This window comes from Sceloporus occidentalis, unplaced genomic scaffold, assembly GCF_023333645.1.
Source record: "Sceloporus occidentalis isolate IW3139 unplaced genomic scaffold, rSceOcc1.0.p SCAF_2, whole genome shotgun sequence".
Lineage (NCBI taxonomy): Eukaryota > Metazoa > Chordata > Lepidosauria > Squamata > Phrynosomatidae > Sceloporus > Sceloporus occidentalis.
In genome coordinates, this window is record NW_028316982.1 from 333,105 (window position 1) to 350,337 (window position 17,233).

Below are 17,233 nucleotides of genomic sequence, written 5' to 3' on the forward strand. Positions count from 1 at the left end.
TTGCAGACGACTCAGTCATAATTCTGGAAAATCCACTGCAAAGTATCAAGCCGCTATTTGACTTAATAAACAAATTTGGAGAAATTACAGGGTGCAAAATTAACTTAGAAAAATCATCAATAATTACCAAAAATCTATCCAAAACTGAAGAACAAAATCTAGAAAGTATTTCAGGATTCAAAATAAGAAAAACTGAAATATCTCGGAATTAACATCCCAAATAAAAGTGCAGATTTATTCGAGAAAAGCTACGTTAAAACCTGGGAAGAAATAAAAAGGAACTTAATTAGATGGAACAAAGTTCATTTATCTCTATTAGGGAGAATTGCAGCGTTTAAAATGTCAATCCTTCCCAAAACGTTCTTTCTCTTTCAGATGATCCCCGTTATTATAACTGACGGAAGAAGGAGCTATCCAAATACCCATGGATGGCAAAAAGCCAAGAAGGCGGTTAAAAGCATTGCAGGACTCAGAAGACGAGGAGGTTTGGGCATCCCCAACTTAAAACTATACTCCGAGGCAAGTATTTCAACTTGGTTAAGAAACTGGGTGAAGCTTGAGGACAGCAAATTGCTAGAGCGAGAAGGGGAAGGCTTGAGATTGGGCTGGCATGCCGCCTTTCCGATATACGGAAAAGGAAAACGCAATAAAGGTTTTAACAGCCATTGTTGAAAATATGGAAGAAATACAAAAACAGAACATACCTTGATGGCTTTCCTCACAGGAAGCTATTCAAAGAAAAGGAATGATGTATTTCTTTGCAACCTGGCAGCAAAGTGTGCCATGGGCATCAACACACAATGGATCGAGAGAGGCGCTTCTCAAGTTCCTACACGACGCTTGTCCTCACAATCATCCTTTACGGCCGGCTGTTTTATTTGTGCTTTGGACTATTGTTTACAAATCAGTAACATTATCAATTTATTGCATTTTTTAAAAATGGATATGGAGATTTTGTTTTGTTTTGGTGGAGTCTCCTTCTTTGGAGGTCTTTAGACAGAGGCTGGACAGCCATCTGTCAATGGGGTGCTTTGATGGAGAGTCCCTGCATGGCAGAGGAAGAAGGGGGTTGGACTGCATGGGGTCTCTTCCCTCTCTAGGATTGCCTCCGTCTTCTCAGAAAAGGAGAAGGGGCTCAACCTGAGGATAATGGAGCAGAGGACAGAATAAGTAAAGAGATAGTAGAGGAATACCTGGTTAATCTAAATGAATTTAAGTCTCCAGGACCAGATGAACTGCATCCAAGGGCATTAAAAGAACTGGCAAATGTAATATCGGAGCCATTGGCAATAATAGTCTTTGAGGACTCCTGGAGAACAGGAGAAGTCCCAGCAGAATGGAGGAGGGCAAACGTTGTCCCCATCTTCAAAAAGGGGAAGAAAGAGGATCTCAACAATGATCCTCCAGTTAGTCTGACATCAATCCCAGGAAAGATTCTGGAGCAGATCATTAAACAGAGAGTCTGTGAACAGCAATGCCATCATCACAAAGAGTCAACATGGGTTTCAGAGAAAGAAGTCATGCCAGACAAACCTTATCTCCGTCTTTGATAAAATGCCCATCTTGGCAGATGAAGGGAATGCTGTGGATGTAGTAGATCTTGATTTCAGTAAGGCCTTTGACAAGGTTTCCCATGACATTCTTGCAAGCAAGATTGTAAAATGTGGGCTAGACAAGGCAACTGTTACATGGATCTGTAATTGGTTGACCGGCCGAAGCCAAAGGGTGCTCAACAATGGCTCCTTTTCATCCTGGAGAGAAGTGACCAGTGGGGTGTCCAGTGGGGCTCTGTCCTGGGCCCAGTGCTATTCAACATCTTTATCAATGACCTGGATGACAGAATTGGGAGCATACTTATCAAATTTGCAGATGACACCAAATTAGGGGGAATAGCTAATACCCCAGAGGACAGGATCAAGATTCAAAATGACCTGAATAGACTAGAAAGCTGGGCCAAAGCTAACAAAATGAAATTCAACACAGAGAAATGTAAGGTATTGCACTTAGGGCGGAAAAATAAAATGCACAGATATAGGATGGGTGACACCTGGCTGAATGAAACTACATGTGAAAGGGATCTAGGAGTCCAAGTAGACCATAAGTTGAACATGAGTCAACAATGCGATGCGGCAGCTAAAAAGGCCAATGCAATTTTAGGCTGCATCAATAAAAGTATAGTGTCTAGATCAAGGGAAGTCATAGTGCCGCTCTATTCTGCTCTGGTCAGGCCCCACCTGGAATAATATTGTCTCCAGTTCTGGGTAAAATATTTCAAAAGGTGTGGTGAGAAACTGGAGCCATGTGTCCAAAGGAGAGCAACTAAAATGGTGAAAGGTCTGGAAACCATGAAGCCCTATGAGGAACGACAGGGAACTGGGGATGTTTAGCTTGGAGAAAAGAAGATTAAGAGGTGATATGATAGCCCTGTTTAAATATTTGAAGGGATGCCATATTGAGGAGGGAGCAAGCTTGTTTTCTGCTGCTCCAGGGAACAGGACACAATGGAGCAATGGATGCAAGCTCCAGGAAAAGAGATTCCAGCTCAACATTAGGAGGAACTTCCTGACAGAAAGGGATGTTCCATAGAGGAACACACTCCTTCCTCGGAGTGTAGTGGAGTCTCCTTCTTTGGAGGTCTTTAAACAGAGGCTGGATAGCCATCTGTCGATGGGGATGATTTGATTTGGATTTCCTGCATGGCAGAATGGGTTGGACTGGATGGCCCTTGTGTTCTCTTCCAACTCTACGATTCTATGATTCTGTGTCTGTCCTTGCACTCAAGGACCACTCATTTCCCACCTTTTTGCCTCAGCGCTCTTGCTTGCAGAAGCTGCTGGCTCCTGTCCTTCAAGGGCCACCATCCCTGCAGCCAGCAGATGTGCGTCAGGAAAGAGGCACAAACTACCCACAAAGGTCACTCTCCCCCTATTACCCCTGATCCCCCTCTCCTCCTGCACATGCTGATCCCACACCTGGAGAGACCACAGGAAACCCCATGGGATCCCATGTCTCTGTCATAAGCACCCACCCTGCAGAGTCAGCCACAATGGCTTCCAGAAGAGCAATGAGCGGGGGGGGGGGGGGGGGATTTTGACCCCCGAGGGCTCACAGCCCCAAGATCGGGAGGGGGAGGACATCTGCTCTTGTGGCCAAAGTGACCCCAGGAACTGACCCTTTTCCTTTCAAATGCCTGACTTTAACCATTTCCAGTGACAGTTGAGAAGCTTGGCCTGTAGAGCCTCCTGGGTGCAGCCCCATTGCCTCAGGCGGAGGCACCGGCTGGGTCCAAACAAGAGCCCAGATCCCACGTCGGGGTTGTGTACCCTAAGTCTCTCTGGACAGAATGAGACACTGATTCTGCTATGGGACCCTTGTCTTGAAGGGCAGTGTGGCACATGTGAATGCATCTGAGGAAGCAGACTGAAGCCCAGGAAAGGTCATGCTGCCAACTTCTGTCTTTCAGTGAGTCTCAAAGGTGCTACAAGATCTCTCTACATACTGATTCCACAGACTAACACGGCTATATCTTTGAATCCTACCACAAGTTAACGTGCAACTGTATGAACAACTGCATGCACATTAGTGCACACATGGGCCTCTTTGTGCACAGTGTGCTTCTGCATGCAGAAAGGCAGCTCTGCTTCCACAGCCTTGAAGCAGATGCTGATTTTGTGCATCAGACTAAAACACCCAATGGAGCCCTAGTAGGACTTACTTACAAGTGTGTAGGAGACCCCCAGGACTCTAGCCAAGAGCAGTCCCTTATGCACCCCATCTGCCCCAATCCTGTCCATCAAGGGCTGATGCCTCTCATGCCATGGGTGGGGGTCCCAGGGTCTTCACCATCTTCAGCTGGAGCTGGCCCCTTTCCACTAGAGGATTCGGTACCCTCTGCCTGAACCAAAGGGGCAGTGGGTGGCCACAACTGCCCAAAGACTCTTGGATCTGCACCCACAGCAGAGCTGGGAGGGAAGGGGTCACCCACGTCCACCCAGATGACCCCTACCATTGCCCTCCCCCCAACACACACCCCACACTGTGGTTGCCAAACAGGGGCCCAAGTCCCAGTGGGTCCAGCTGTCCCTAATGCTCAGTCCCAGAAGGGTCAGTTCTGCCTATGGAGGGGAGGCTGTTGTGTCTCTCCTATGGCTGAGCTGGGAGGGCATCAGACTGGGGTCCAGCCCGGGGTGGGGGGCATTTCCATGGCACTGGACTTTGCTGCTGCCACGTGAAGGAGGACATTTCCTGTGAGGGATTTGGGGCAAGAAATGCAAAGCGGCCTCAGACCCACTTCTCACCAGAACTGTGGACAGTGGCCTACTCTGCAGGGTTGTCTTACACAAACAGCAGTCATGTTCCCATCACCAGCACCACCTCTAGCAGCATGGGCTGCCTTGACTTCAGTGGGGCTATTATTAAATGTCGTTGTTGTTGTTGTTATGTGCCACCAGGAACAGCACCCCGATTTTCTCCAAATGCAGCTGTGATGGTAGCAAGACTGAGAAAGAGCTGGAGGGTTCTTAAAACACAGGAAAGCTCATATGGGGAGATGGGGTCTTTCAGGTGTTTGTTGTTGTTGTTGTGTGTCTTCATGTTGCTTCTGACTTAAGGCAACTCTAAGGCAAAACTATCACAGATTTGTTCAGAAGGGGCTTGGCCTTTCCCTTCCTCTGAAGCTGAGAGAGTGTGAGCTGCCCAAGGCTAAGCAAAGGGGGGCTTGGACCCTGGTCCCCAGAGTCATAGTCCAGTGCTCAAACCACTGCAATACTTCCATGTAGACAGGCAAAAAGGGATCCCCCCCGAACATACCTGAGTTGGAAATGAGAGGACCTGGAGGAAATGCCCTCTGGAGAGGACTTGGGGGGCAGAGGAAAGGAAGCCCCCCCACCCCACAAATACAGATTTTGGAGTAGGAAAAGGGGTACAGCGTTCATCTTCCCAAGGCATATTTGCCCACCTGGAGCCTTGCATTTTGCCCAGTGGCACCCGCAGGACCCTTCTGCAGAAGAACCACCTTTTAAACAGCCTTTTAGACATTTTCTGGGCTGGTCTTTGGGTCACTTTCCTCCAGCCCCAGATGCTGAAAAGAAATGGCAGTTTTGGCTACCCTCAAAAGGCCATTTTTCTGGCCAGAGCCACCCAAGGATGGCAACCCATTGGTGGCATGCCATTGCTTGCAGCGGGGCACATTGTACTGCCATGGGGTAGAAAACTGTCCCCCCTCCAGTTCCTCTGAATGAGAGGTTCTCTGTGGAGTGGGCTGAAAGGAGTGCAGTTGGGCATTCAGACAGTGGGGCTGGACTGGATTTCCCTTAGGGTCCCCACCAGCTCTCAGATTCTTAATTCTGTGAATATACAGCCCCTCTCTGCGGTGGCATCTTGTCTCTGGTTCTGAAAAGCTATGGAGCTTAATCCTTTGGGGGAACTGAATGGAAAGGGGAGGCCACTGGACCTGGGTGCGAATTTGCCCAGCATCCCCCTGGCCATGGCACAGAGGGCAAAGAAGGGTGTCTCTGGTCAGCAGGAGCTGGACAGAGGGTCACAGGACGAGGGAGGAGGGTTGTTTCCAAAAGAGATTGAGATAAAGTTCTTGGGAAGAACTGCCCTGATAGAAAGCTGTGGGCTCTTCTCCACTGGAACTCTTTCAGCGGAGGTAATCTGCCGGGCATTGCTTCGGCCGCTGGGCATTCGTTGGCCCTGGGTCCTTCCCTGCCCGGTCAAACCAACAGCACCTCCTTCCCTGACCGCCTCCAACCCCATTTGGCCATTCTCCAAAACGTTCTGCTGCCAACAACAGAACTTGACAAAAGGGATAAAATGGTCACCAGCATCTCCACGGGTTTTAATACATATTCCAGCATTCAGCAAAGAGCAAAGTCTAGAGAGACTCTTTCAGCTTCCTTAGGCAGAGACTTCTATGCTCCCAGAGGCATCCGAAAGCATTTGGCCTGAAAGGGTGAGAAAAGTGTCAAGCGAAGAGCTAATTTGGAGAGGAGAAGTTGGCTGGGAAGAGAGGCGATTCCAGGCCAAGACGAAGGGCAGAGAGGGAAAGTCCGAGCGAGAGCCAACATGGATTCCTGGCCAGACTTTGTGCTTCTGTTGTGGCAAATGGGTTGTGAAGGAAGAGCTGGTGGGCAGAGGCATGACTGAAAACAAAATGCCAACTTTTGCTAAGGGGAAGAAAAAAATTCAGGTTTGCAGTGCTGGAAAGTCTTCTGTTGGGTGGTCCTACTCACAATGGCCCTAATGCTGGGGCTGGGACTGCTTACACACTGGCTAGACACAGAGGACCTCTTACTCCTACATAACACACACTCCTCCTGCAGTGGATCAGGCCTGGGTGCTGCTGTGTGTGTACCAGGGGTGGTCCTACTCTCCATCAGACCCAGACGTTCCCATGCCCTCCATTTCAGGGGCGGCAGTGGGTGGGATGCATGGGATCCCTGAGATCCGACAAGAGGCAAAGCTTGGAGAGCCATGCAGATGCAGTTGTGCCTACCTCTGCTAGCCAAGGCCCTCTCCTACAAGCCCCAATGGCTTCCACAATGGCCTGCTTTGAGCCCATCTGTGCAAATCTCCAAAACTGTGGCAGGGGACATATTCTGCCTCCTCAGAGGGCACTTTTTTAGAGGTCTCTTTAGAGAGAGGTTAGGTGGCCACCTATCAGGAGTACTGTGGCTATGGGTTGCCAGCCACTGACAGGACGTTTGTCTAGATGACCCCCAGGGTCTAGATGACCCCCCCCCCCCCCATGATTCTTGCTTGTTCCTATGTGCATGCCAGCCTAATGCACATGCCAGCCCTACCCTCCCTTCCCACCACTGAACCTTTTGGAAAGAGGACTTCTTTCCCTCCTAAAAGCTGAGCAGAAGGGCATTCAAGGCTGCTGCCCACTGCCTTTGCTGGGCTTTCCCCTAAAGAGTTTCTGAAGAGGACAGAAAAGGGAAGCCTCGGTCCTTCAGAAACCCTCATGCACTGACTGGTTGGCGCCTGAGAACTGTTGGCGTGTCTCTGTGGGGCAACCTTCCTTCCTCCATTTTGCTGGCCTGTAAGGAAGGGCCCTGGGGGCCTGAGAGGATGGGGCTACAGTCCGAGCCACCTGTGCCACTCCAGCACGCATCCCCACTACAAGCACCGTTGGAAGGGGCAGTCTATCAATGGAGGGGCTGTACGATGGGTGCAGGGGTGCAGCCTATGGAACCTCCCCCCCCCCCCCCATGGTATGGAAATAAAGAAGGGGCCAGGAGCCTCTCCACGTAGAGGAGGCTGGCAGATATGCATAGGGAGGCAAAGGAGACCAGCACACAGTGAGAGAATCCAGGTGTATCCCTTGCCAGGAGCAGAGGCACCAAGGTGGGTTCCTACTAAGTCCTGGTGGGAGAGGGTGCAGCTGCTGGAGGAAGGAATGCAAAACAGATATGGAACTCCCTGTATCAATGTCAAACTAGTGTTCCTGTGAGCCTCTGAGCATCATTTACACTTTGGCGTCCTTCCTTCGGTAGCCATAGAAGATCATGGCCACCAGTGAACCGAGCAGCAAGGCACAGCCCACCACGATGCAGGTGACCACCACCCCTGTCTGGGTGCGCGTCAGGCCCCAAATGCCCCCCTCGGCCTGGGAAACCCCAGGGTTGGGGAGGTCGGTGGCCAATCCCAAGGGGCCTTGCTCAATGTCCGCACTGCCAGCCTCATTGTCCAAGAGGGACTGGGTGTGCATGGATGCAAAAGTGGTCTCTGGCTGGGGGTCCCAGGAGAGGCTCACTGTCTGCCCAGAGGTGGGCATCCCCCACTCAGTGACCTCAGGTGTCTCAGAGCCAAAGAAACCCTCCTCCACCTCCCAAATGGGCTGCCCTTCCACCTGGGGAGGGGAGGCACAGAGTGGTTGGCTGCTTCCAAGGACAGGCCGGTTCCCCTGCAGCCAGATCCTCAGGGCCTGGAGCATGGCGTCACAGCGCCAAGGATTGTCGTGTAGCCGGACGTCACGCAGGTGGTGTAGCCGATTGAAGAGGCCACCGGGGAGGGTCTCCAGGGAGTTGTTCTGCAGCTGGAGGGTCTTCAGGCCAGGTGTGTGTTGGAAGAGGCCTCTTGGCAGGGACTGGAGCCGGTTGTTCTGCAGGGAGACGTTCTGGAGCTTGGCCAGGCCTCGGAAGGCCTCCCCATCCAAGGTGGGCAGCTGGTTGGTGTGCAGGGAAACCTCCAGGAGCTCGCCCAGGCCAGCCAAGGCGGAAGGGGAGATGGAGTGCAGTTGGTTCCGGCTCAGGACCAGCAGCCGCAGCTGGGTCAGGTTGACAAAGAGGTGGCCAGGCAGAGTGGACAGCTGGTTGTCGTAGAGCCAGAGCTCCCTCAGGCCAGGCATCGGCCCAAAGGTCCCCGGGCGCAGCTCTTGGAGAACGTTCCCGAAGAGGGAGAGCCGGGAGAGCTCTGGCAGGTCCAGGAGGAGACCTTCTGGGAGGACCTCGATCCGGTTGTGGGAGAGGAAGAGCTTCTGGAGTTTCTGGTTGGCAGAGAAGAGCCTGGCAGGTAGCCATCGGATCTGGTTTTGGTGCAGGCCCAGCTCCTGGAGCTCTGTAAGGGACTCAAAGGCCCCCAGCGGCACCTCGGACAGCTGGTTCTCATAGAGACGCAGCACCTGGAGGCGGCGAAGCTGGGCGAAGGCCTTGGGCGGGAGGCGTGCCAAGCGGTTTTTGCCCAGGTTGAGCCTGGCGAGGGAGGTCAGCTGGCCGAAGGCCCCCGGGTGGACAGCCTGCAGCTCATTCCCCTGCAGCTGCAGCTCCTTGAGGCTGCCCAGCTGGGTGAAGTGGGCTGGGTGGAGGCGCTGGAGCTGGTTGCCCGAGAGCAGGAGGGACTCCAGCCGGCCCAGGCTCTGGAAGACTTCCAAGGGCAGCTCCCGGATCCGGTTGCTGGCCAGGCTGAGGTAGCGCAGGGAGCCCAGGTGGAGGAAGGCACCGGGGCTGAGCCTGGAGAGGCTGTTCTTCTCCATCCGTACCGCAATGAGCGCCGAAGCGTTCCCAAAGGCTGCTTCGCCCAGCTCCGCAATCTGGGTGTTGACCACCTGCAGGCTCATGGCATTGCTGGGCAGCGGGCCGGGCATCTCCAAGATGAGAGGGCTGGAGCACTCCACCTGGGCGGTCCTGGAGCAGGAGCATCCCTCTGGGCACTGGGCTCCCACCAGGCCAAGGGTCAAGGACCCCACCAGGAGGAGCAAGGCAGCCGGGCAGCAATGCTGTCCAGTTAGATCCATGGGGCCTGCAAATAGAGCACAGACTGGAGATGAAACTCTTGGCAGTGGAAGCGGAAGGCCCCTGGTTTTCCCACACCGCTTCCAGACGCACAGCTGGTGGACACTCCCTCTTCCCACCCACACTCCTTCCCTCCATCAGCCACAGTGGAGGCAGGCGGGCGGACCCCCAGGGGAACATGGACCCTCAGGAGTGCCAGGTACTCTTTGCAGAGGGATAAAGCTCAGCAGAGCAGGGCCGGCTGGACTTTATGGAGGCTCTCAAGACGCGAAGGAGGCATGCAATGGTTTCATGCAAGCAAGGAGAGCTGCCAACAGAGATCCTGCTCCAGGCCTAATACCATGAACAGCCTGAGCGTTCAGAAACAGCACTGGACAGCATGGAAGGAAGTGGCAAAGCAGGACCCGGCCACCATCCATGGCTTTGATGGGGGACCTCAGCCCTTCTCCTCTCTGCCTGGTTCCAGCCACTGTCTCTTGTATCCTGGCACTCTTCTTGCCAGCTGGGCCTCTCTTGCACTTGCACACACACGCACACATGACCTGGAGTGTTGCTCAACCAGCAGAGAATTTTGCAGAACCACATCAGGCCAGTTGTCAAGAGGCTGCATTTGAACTGGGGCTGGAAGAACCCCAACATCCTCAGATTTCATTGGCATTAAAAGCTGCATCTGTTTAGTTTGCGCCCGCCACAATCCTTTTAAAAGCACAGTATCCGCCTCAGCCTGGACCATTGGGGGCCATTCCCCAATTAAAAAGCAATGTTTCATAGAGCTATAGAGGGAGATGGTATGCTAAGGGGTCATCTAACCCAACCCCCTGACAATGCAGGAAATCCTTTGCTAAAGTGCACCTCAGAGGCATGTAAAATGGGCATGTGAATTGCCCAAGGTCCCCAAGGTTTTCCATGGCCAAGCAAGGATTTGAACCCTGGCTTCCAGAACTGTAGTCCAACACTGGAAAGGCTGCAGGACACTGGCTCTCTAACTTCTTTTATTTTAAAAAGTCCCCAATGAAACAGCTGCTCTTGGCAAGACGAAGTGGAGGAGTCTCCTTGCTTGGAAGTCTTTAAACAGAGGCTGGATGGCCATCTGTCAATGGGGATGCTTTGATTGAGAGTTCCTGCATGGCAGAAGAATGGGGTTGGACAGGATGGCCCTTGTGGTCTCTTCCAACTCTATGATTCTATGATAAGTCCTTCCTCATATTTAGGTGGAATCTCTTTCCTTGTTGTTTGGACCCACTGTGGTTCAGGTCACACCCTTCGGAGGGTCAGAGGAAACCCACGCTTCATCTTCCACCTTCCAGGCCTTTGTGAAGGCCCTTGAGATGTTGGAGGGTGGCTCTGCCATACTTCAGAGAGACTGGGCTCTCCTCCTCTGAGTTGCCCACTGGCAGACTTTGGGAGATGGAGGAAGGGGGTCCGCCTGCTCTGCGCCTTCCCTGATCCTGGGCTTTGACCACCCTGACTCTAGGGCCCCTTCTCAGTCCCCTCCCTCAGGGCCATAAACAGCCACAACCAGGGGCTTCAGGAAAAACAAGCACCTTGAATGTTAGGCTATGACTCTAGAGACCAGGGTTTGAATCCTGGCTTGGCCATGGAAGCCCACTGGGCGACAATGGGAAAGTCACATTCTCTCAGTCTCAGAGGATGGCAATGGCAAACTCCCTCTGAAGAAACCTGCCAAGGAAACTCCGTTATCGGTTTGCCTCCTTAGGGTCACCATAATTTGGAAATGACTTGCAGGCAAGCAACAACAGCTGCCTCTGGCTTTTGCCCATCTCCACACATTGCTGCCAATGATCCCAAATGGCCCCAGGAGTCATTGCACCTAGCTGTGCCATCACAAATGCGCCTGCACTTCCTCCTCCGCAGATGCGTTTCCTCCCCAGGGACTCCAATGTTTCACGGAGGAAAAGCAGGACTCCCGTGGCCAAAGGACATCAGGCTGTGGTCAAGATGGCAAGTGTTATTCTTAATTTAGAAGAAGGCACAAGCCAGGAGAGGCTGGAGCAGTTTGCTTTTGCCAGAGCTGACAGGGAAGGGCAAGGCTCTGCCCTGCGTCTCTCCTACTCTCCTCCTGCAAACTTCTTTTGCACTTTGGACTCAGTTTGCAGCAACTGGAGGAAGCTAAAGGGGAAAATAGGTGAGAGGGACGGCTGTAAACGTGGGAGGACAGAGGATTAGGCTGGACAGTTGGAGGGCATGCCTCTGCTTTGAATGACCACTTTGCCGGTCAGTGTCCTCCCACACACACACACCCCTCGGGAGATGGGTGGGGGTCCACCTCTGCACAGGCCTCCTGGGAAGGGGAAGACCCAGATATCTGTGGATGAAGTGGGAGATCATAAATGCCGGTGGGGAGGCAAGACAAGGGGGACCCTCTGGGGCCTTTGAGGGCTTATCAGTCCTGAAGAGCTTCTCAGCTGGGCACAACAAGATTATGTGTCTGCTGTGTGCTCTTGTGTCCCGCTTGGGCCGCCTGATAAACCTACTCCAGGCTGAAACAAGAATCAGAGTTAGCCTCAAATGTTCTTCTACCAAATTCCTTTTTTTAAGCATTATTATTCTCTTAACACTTCCTTCCTCCCTTTTAGGCTGCAAGAAACTAAGAGGGCCACTTCTTTGGTGGTAGAATTCAGAGGCACAGCTGTGCCATTACCTCTAGGAAGTCAGCCTGCTGCAAAGGGATCTGGCAGCACCGAAATGAAAGAGAGAAGTTGGCAGCATGAGCTTTGCTAAACTGGAGTCTACTTCCTCAGATGCATGGGACGAAGCTAGTCCCTTGGGCTTTTCTGTACTTGAGTCTGCCTCCTCAGATGCATGGAGTGGAGGTCCCTGAAGGTCTGTCCCTGGACCCTCCACCAAATGCATCCAAGGAAGTGGACTCCAGTCTACAAAAGCTCATGCTACCAGCTTCTTTCTCTCAGTTAGTCTCAATGGTATTGCAAGGGCTCCTTCTTTGAGAGCTACCAGAGAGATGGCTCTGCCTCACTATCCAGTCCCTGCTTTTGGTTGTGAGGCTCCAGAGCCCTCCATCTCAAAGCCCCCCCCCCCCAAAAAAAATTAAGCCATGGAAATGCTGCTGGGAGCATTTCTGGATCCCTCCTTTGCAAAACCCATCTTTTTTGCTGCTGCTCTGAATTATTTGGCAGCCTTGACTAGCGGAGGGGGGGAGCCACAGTGGGCAGCCGAAATGTGCTCCTTATTACCTCCTGAGGCCCTCATTGGCGCCCGGCTGGCTGAGGATCCGGCATACTTGAGGGCAAAGAGTGGAAACAGAAGGAGGAGGAAGAGGTCATGGTTTCCCATCCCGACTGGAAACTCTGAGGGAAGCTGGTGGTCAGAGGGAAGCGGCCCTTGCTGCCAAGCCATGCTCTGCAGCTGGGCCTGGGGCCTGGCAGGGATAAGCCCCTTTTGCTCCTCCTGGGCCAGTGGCGCTGTCCGCAGCACATTCGCAGGCTGTGAGCTCATCCTTGTCGGTCAGCAGGGACACATGGGTCCAGGCCCTGGAGCAGCAGAGGCTCAGTAGACATCACCCCCCCAGGCCAATGCCCCCCATTGCCAGACCCCAAGGCATGTAATAGGAGGGGGATTATACAAAGGAGGGGATTCTGGCCCACAAAGGCTGGTGCCAGATGCAGAATTGTCACTGTCAGGGGGAGCACCCATCTGCACAGAGCTCACCAGTATTTCCTCCCCCCCCCCCCCCCATTAAAACCCAAACTGACGTCAAAGATTGAAGCCCAAAACCGGCCCATTCACTGCATTATTAGAGGCTGAAAAGGAACCAATTGTGCTGCACTTTGTGGATCAGCCATTCCCATCCCAAAAAGTGGCCCCCGTTGGCATATGCCCACGCGTGTGCCAGGGCTTCGTGTGCCACAAGGCTTTCTGTGACTTTGCTGCCCCCTTGCAAACCCATTACTCACACAAAGCCAGGATCTTCTGCATGTCAGACCCAAACAGAAGTTCCCTGTGGAAGTGTTGGGATGCCCCCTGCATGGGGTTCAAGGCGTTGGGGTGACGCTGCGTATGTGGAGCCGTTCCTCATGTGCAGATGCCCTTTTGGTTGTGCATTTGATGGTGCATCATTCAGTTTTGCATTTCATGGCGGGTGCCGTCACGCATCCAATGGTGGCGATCACAATCTGCCATTTGACACAAGGGCTGCATCACACAATCCGTGTGTCAAAGTATCCAAAAGGGCCACGGCCCACTTTGGGCTCTTCCAGAATAAATACCCAAAGAGAGGGCTGAGCCAGAACGGCCTCCCTCTGTCCGTCTGTGGCCCCATCCTCAGGCAGAGGCAACAGGAGGCTTTCCACACAGCGGGGCACATACACACACACACACACCGGGCGGGCATCTTCTCCTCTGGAGTGCTGCTTCCTCCTGGTTCCTAAAGCCTGAGCTGGCCTCCCTCCCTCCCCCTTCCTTCTCCGAAGGACTGAAGAAGGGTCCTGGAAGTGGGCCAGACCCCTGTGAGGACCCCCCCCCAAGGACAGGAGGGCAAGGCCCCCTCTTCTCTGGCCCCTGGCCCACAAAGGCACTTTCGTGTTGCTCAGACTCCTGCAAAAGCCTACACTCTGCAAACGTGGTGGTCCCCGTTTCATGGAGCTGGAAGAGACCCCAAGAAGAGCCAGCCAGCCCCAGCCCCAGCCCCTTCTTCTCCTGCCATGCAGGAACCCTCCATCCAAGCAAACCTTGGGACAGATGGCCACCCAGATGGAAGGAGACTCCCCCACAATCTCCATGGACTGAAGAAGGAGTCTGTTCCGCTCTCAAGCAGCCCTTCCTCTCGGAGCTTCTTCCTAATGGTTTTGTTCCTGGAGCTTGCCTCCATTGCTCCATTGGGTCCCCTTCTCTGGAGCAGCAGGAAACAAGCTTTCTCCCTCCAGATACTTACACAGGGCTCTCATCATCATCCTCATATCCCCCCTGAACCTTCTCTTCTCCAGCCCTTCCCCAAACCTCTCCTGGCAGGGCTTCGTGCTTTCCAGGCCCTTCTTCACCACTTTGGGACTTCCTTGTCCCGGCTGGCTCCGGGCGAAGAGGAGGAGGAGGAGGAGGAGGAGGAGAAGGGGCTCCCTCTTGGCCTCTGGCTGCCCCCTCGAGGGCTGCCCCCTCGAAGGCTCTGGGGTCCGGTGGCAAGCGTGCCTCTGGGCATGTGCAGAGGGGGTCCCCAGGGGGCCTGGGCAGCCCCCTTGGAGGAGGAGGAGGAGGGGGGGGACCCCGGGGGACCCACACCCGCCGGGCCCCTGCCCTCCTCCCAGGAGAGAGCCCCCGAAACCCCGGGCCAGGGGAGGGGAGGGCGCAAGGGGCTCCTCCGGAGGAGACAGGCCACCCTCGCGAAAGGGGAGAGCGCTCACCCGGGGCTCCTGCCGGGAGAAGTCCCTCTGCTCCGCCGGCTGCTGGGTCTGCTGCCTCCTCCTCCTCCTCCTCCTCCTCCTCTTCCTCCCTCCGGCCTTTAAAGGAAGGAGGCCCAGGAGCAGCCCTGAGTCAGCGAAAGGGCAGCCCCGGCAGGGAGGGAGGGAGGGAGGGAGGGAGCCCGATCAAGGAAACCTCGAGGGCGCCATCCTTCCAGGGCTGGACTGGGACTCTGGGGACCAGGGTTCGAATCCTGTCTGGGCCACGAAACCTACCGAGAAGTGACCTTGGGCAACGAGTCACACTCTCTCAGCCTCCCGAGGGGAAGAAGGCCTCCTCCGAAGGACCCTTGTCAAGAAAGCCCCACAACAGGGCCAGAGCCACTTGAGGGCAGCCAACAAGTAAGCTTCTTTTCTGCTGCTCCAGAGAAAAGGACCCAACGGAGCAATGGAGGCAAGCTCCAGAAAAAGAGAGGCCACAGAAACATTAGGAGGAGGAACTTTCTGAGAGGAAGAACACACTCCTTCCTCGGAGATTATTGTGGGGGAGTCTCCCTCCTTGGAGGCTGGATGGCCACCTGTCAGTGGGGATGCTTTGACGGAGAGTTCCTGCATGGCAGAAGAAGGGGCTTGGACTCGAACAGGGCCCTTCTTGGGGTCTCACTCTTGGGGTGAATGCAGGTCGAATGGTTCAGATTGACGTTGTAACTAGAGAGCATTTGCCCCTTTGGAGGCTTTCAGCAGGCGAGGAAAAGGAGGGCAACCACCAGTGAGATGAGCTGCTGGCGGAGGCAAGGCGGCCAAGGGACACCCCCAAAGACCCAGGGCCTGGAAAAGCCCCCCCAAACACACAGACCCTAGCAAGAAGAAAGGGGGCCCTCTGGGAGGACCAGGAGCAGCCTGCCCTTCAGACCCTTCCTGCCTGCAACCCCGGCTCAAGAGGAAGGGAATAGCCTGCCAGCCCCAGAGGTTTGGCATGAAGGGCCCAAGGGGCGCATGGGCGCATTGTGTGGGTCCATGGATGAGTCAAGGCAAAGGCCTGAGGAGGCTGGCTGCCCTCTTTGGGGTCCCTTTCCTCAGGGCCCCCAGCCTGGGATTTGCCCTTTTCACAACAGCTGCCCCTCCTCATGCATTGAACTTGATCTCTGGAGAGCAGGATTCGATTGCCAGCTTGGCCATGGAAACCACTGAGAGGCCGTGGGCAATAGGTCACACTCTCTCAGCCTCAGGAGAAGGCAAACCCCTCTGAGCCAGTCTTGCCAAGAAAGGCCCAGGAGAGTTGGGAATGACTCCAAGGCACACAAGAACAACGGAGCACCTGGCAGCCAGGCTGCCTCCCATTGGGTTTGCTTGCCTCCATGCTCACCCCTTTGCATTGGCTCCTTAGGCCAAAGCGCATGATGTCTCTTGTGAACAATGACCCCCAGTTTGGAGGAATCCTTCCAGAGCTGGCAGGAGCACCCCACTCTCCATCCCTATTGAGGCTCACCTGTGGCACAGCTAAAAGGCACTGGCCCCAAAAGGGGGGGTGAAGGGGACCCCCCCATGCACAGTTTTCCTGGTGGTGGGTTCCCCCCCCCCCCGTTCCCCCCTCTCCTCTGCCCTTAGGCCACTCCATGCCTCCTGTCCGGGGGTCCCCTTCTCCACCTGCCCCTGCCATGGGCCTTAGCTGGTTTGGGGGGAACCTCATCACAAGCCTCTTGGAGGTCCCAGGAGGCAATGTCCAGCGTCTGGTCCGTGCCTTATAATATACACGCACACTCACCCATGGAAGGGTCGGACATTTCTGTCTGATGCTCAGTGGCTGTGTTTACTGCAAGGTGCCAGATGCAGAGTTGCACATGCCATTCTGCACATGCTTGCTTGCTCCTTCCTCAATGTGACATCCCTTCAAATATTTAAACAGGGCTCTCATATCTTAACCTTCTCTTCTCCAGGCTAAACATCCCCAGCTCTCCTCATAGGGCTTCATGGTTTTCAAATCCTTCACCATTTTAGTTGCCCTCCTTTGGACCCGCTCTAGTTTCTCAATGTCCTTTTTGAATTGAGGTGCCCAGAACTGGACACAGGATTATTCCAGGTGGAGCCTGACCAGAGCAGAACAGAGTGGCACTATGACTTCCTTTGATAGATACTATACTTTATTGATGCAGCCTAAAATTGCATTGGCCTTTTTAGCTGCCACATCGCACTGTTGACTCATGTTCGGCTTGTGGTCTACTTGGACTCCTAGATCCCCTTCACACGTTTAAGTCTCCTTAAGCCAGGTCTCCCCATCCTATATCTGTGCATTTCATTTTTTCTACCTAAGTGCAGTACCTTTGATAAAGATGTTGAATGCAATCTGGCCCCAGGACAGAGCCCCACTGGACACCCCTCTGGTCACTTCTCTCCAGGATAAAAAGGAGCCATGGCTGACCATCCTTTGGGGTCGACCGGTCAACCAATGACAAATCCATGTCAGTTGCCTTGTCCAGCCCACATTTTACAAGCTTGTTTACAAAAAATCAGAAGAAGTCTAAAACCTGGAAGGGCAGCTACCAAGAAACTACACAAGATCTTCAAGTGCAAAGTTATATACAGTAGGCTCTTGGTATCTGCTGGGGTTTGGTTTCAGGGTCCCCC

At 53.8% G+C, this 17,233-nt stretch overlaps 2 protein-coding genes across 4 annotated transcripts in view; one reads left to right on the forward strand and one right to left on the reverse strand.

The window, feature by feature from the left end:
• The window catches only part of LOC149317815 (D-beta-hydroxybutyrate dehydrogenase, mitochondrial-like), a 381,124-nt gene that overhangs the window by 78,647 nt on the left and 285,244 nt on the right, over positions 1–17,233 (forward strand). The gene's annotated exons all lie outside the window — the stretch shown is intronic.
• LRRC15 (leucine rich repeat containing 15) lies at positions 5,828–14,630 on the reverse strand. Of its 3 annotated transcripts, none has more exons than XM_089508509.1 (2): positions 14,612–14,630; positions 5,828–9,246 (listed from the first exon to the last, which is right to left on the reverse strand). In XM_089508509.1, exon 2 carries the CDS (start codon positions 9,239–9,241, stop codon positions 7,475–7,477), a length of 1,767 nt encoding a protein of 588 aa, XP_089364635.1. In that variant the 5' UTR covers positions 9,242–9,246; positions 14,612–14,630; the 3' UTR covers positions 5,828–7,474. The 3 variants fall into 3 exon arrangements, with proteins under 3 accessions (XP_089364635.1, XP_089364632.1, XP_089364633.1); XM_089508506.1 differs by lacking the exon at positions 14,612–14,630 and adding an exon at positions 13,946–14,145; XM_089508507.1 differs by lacking the exon at positions 14,612–14,630 and adding an exon at positions 13,172–13,435.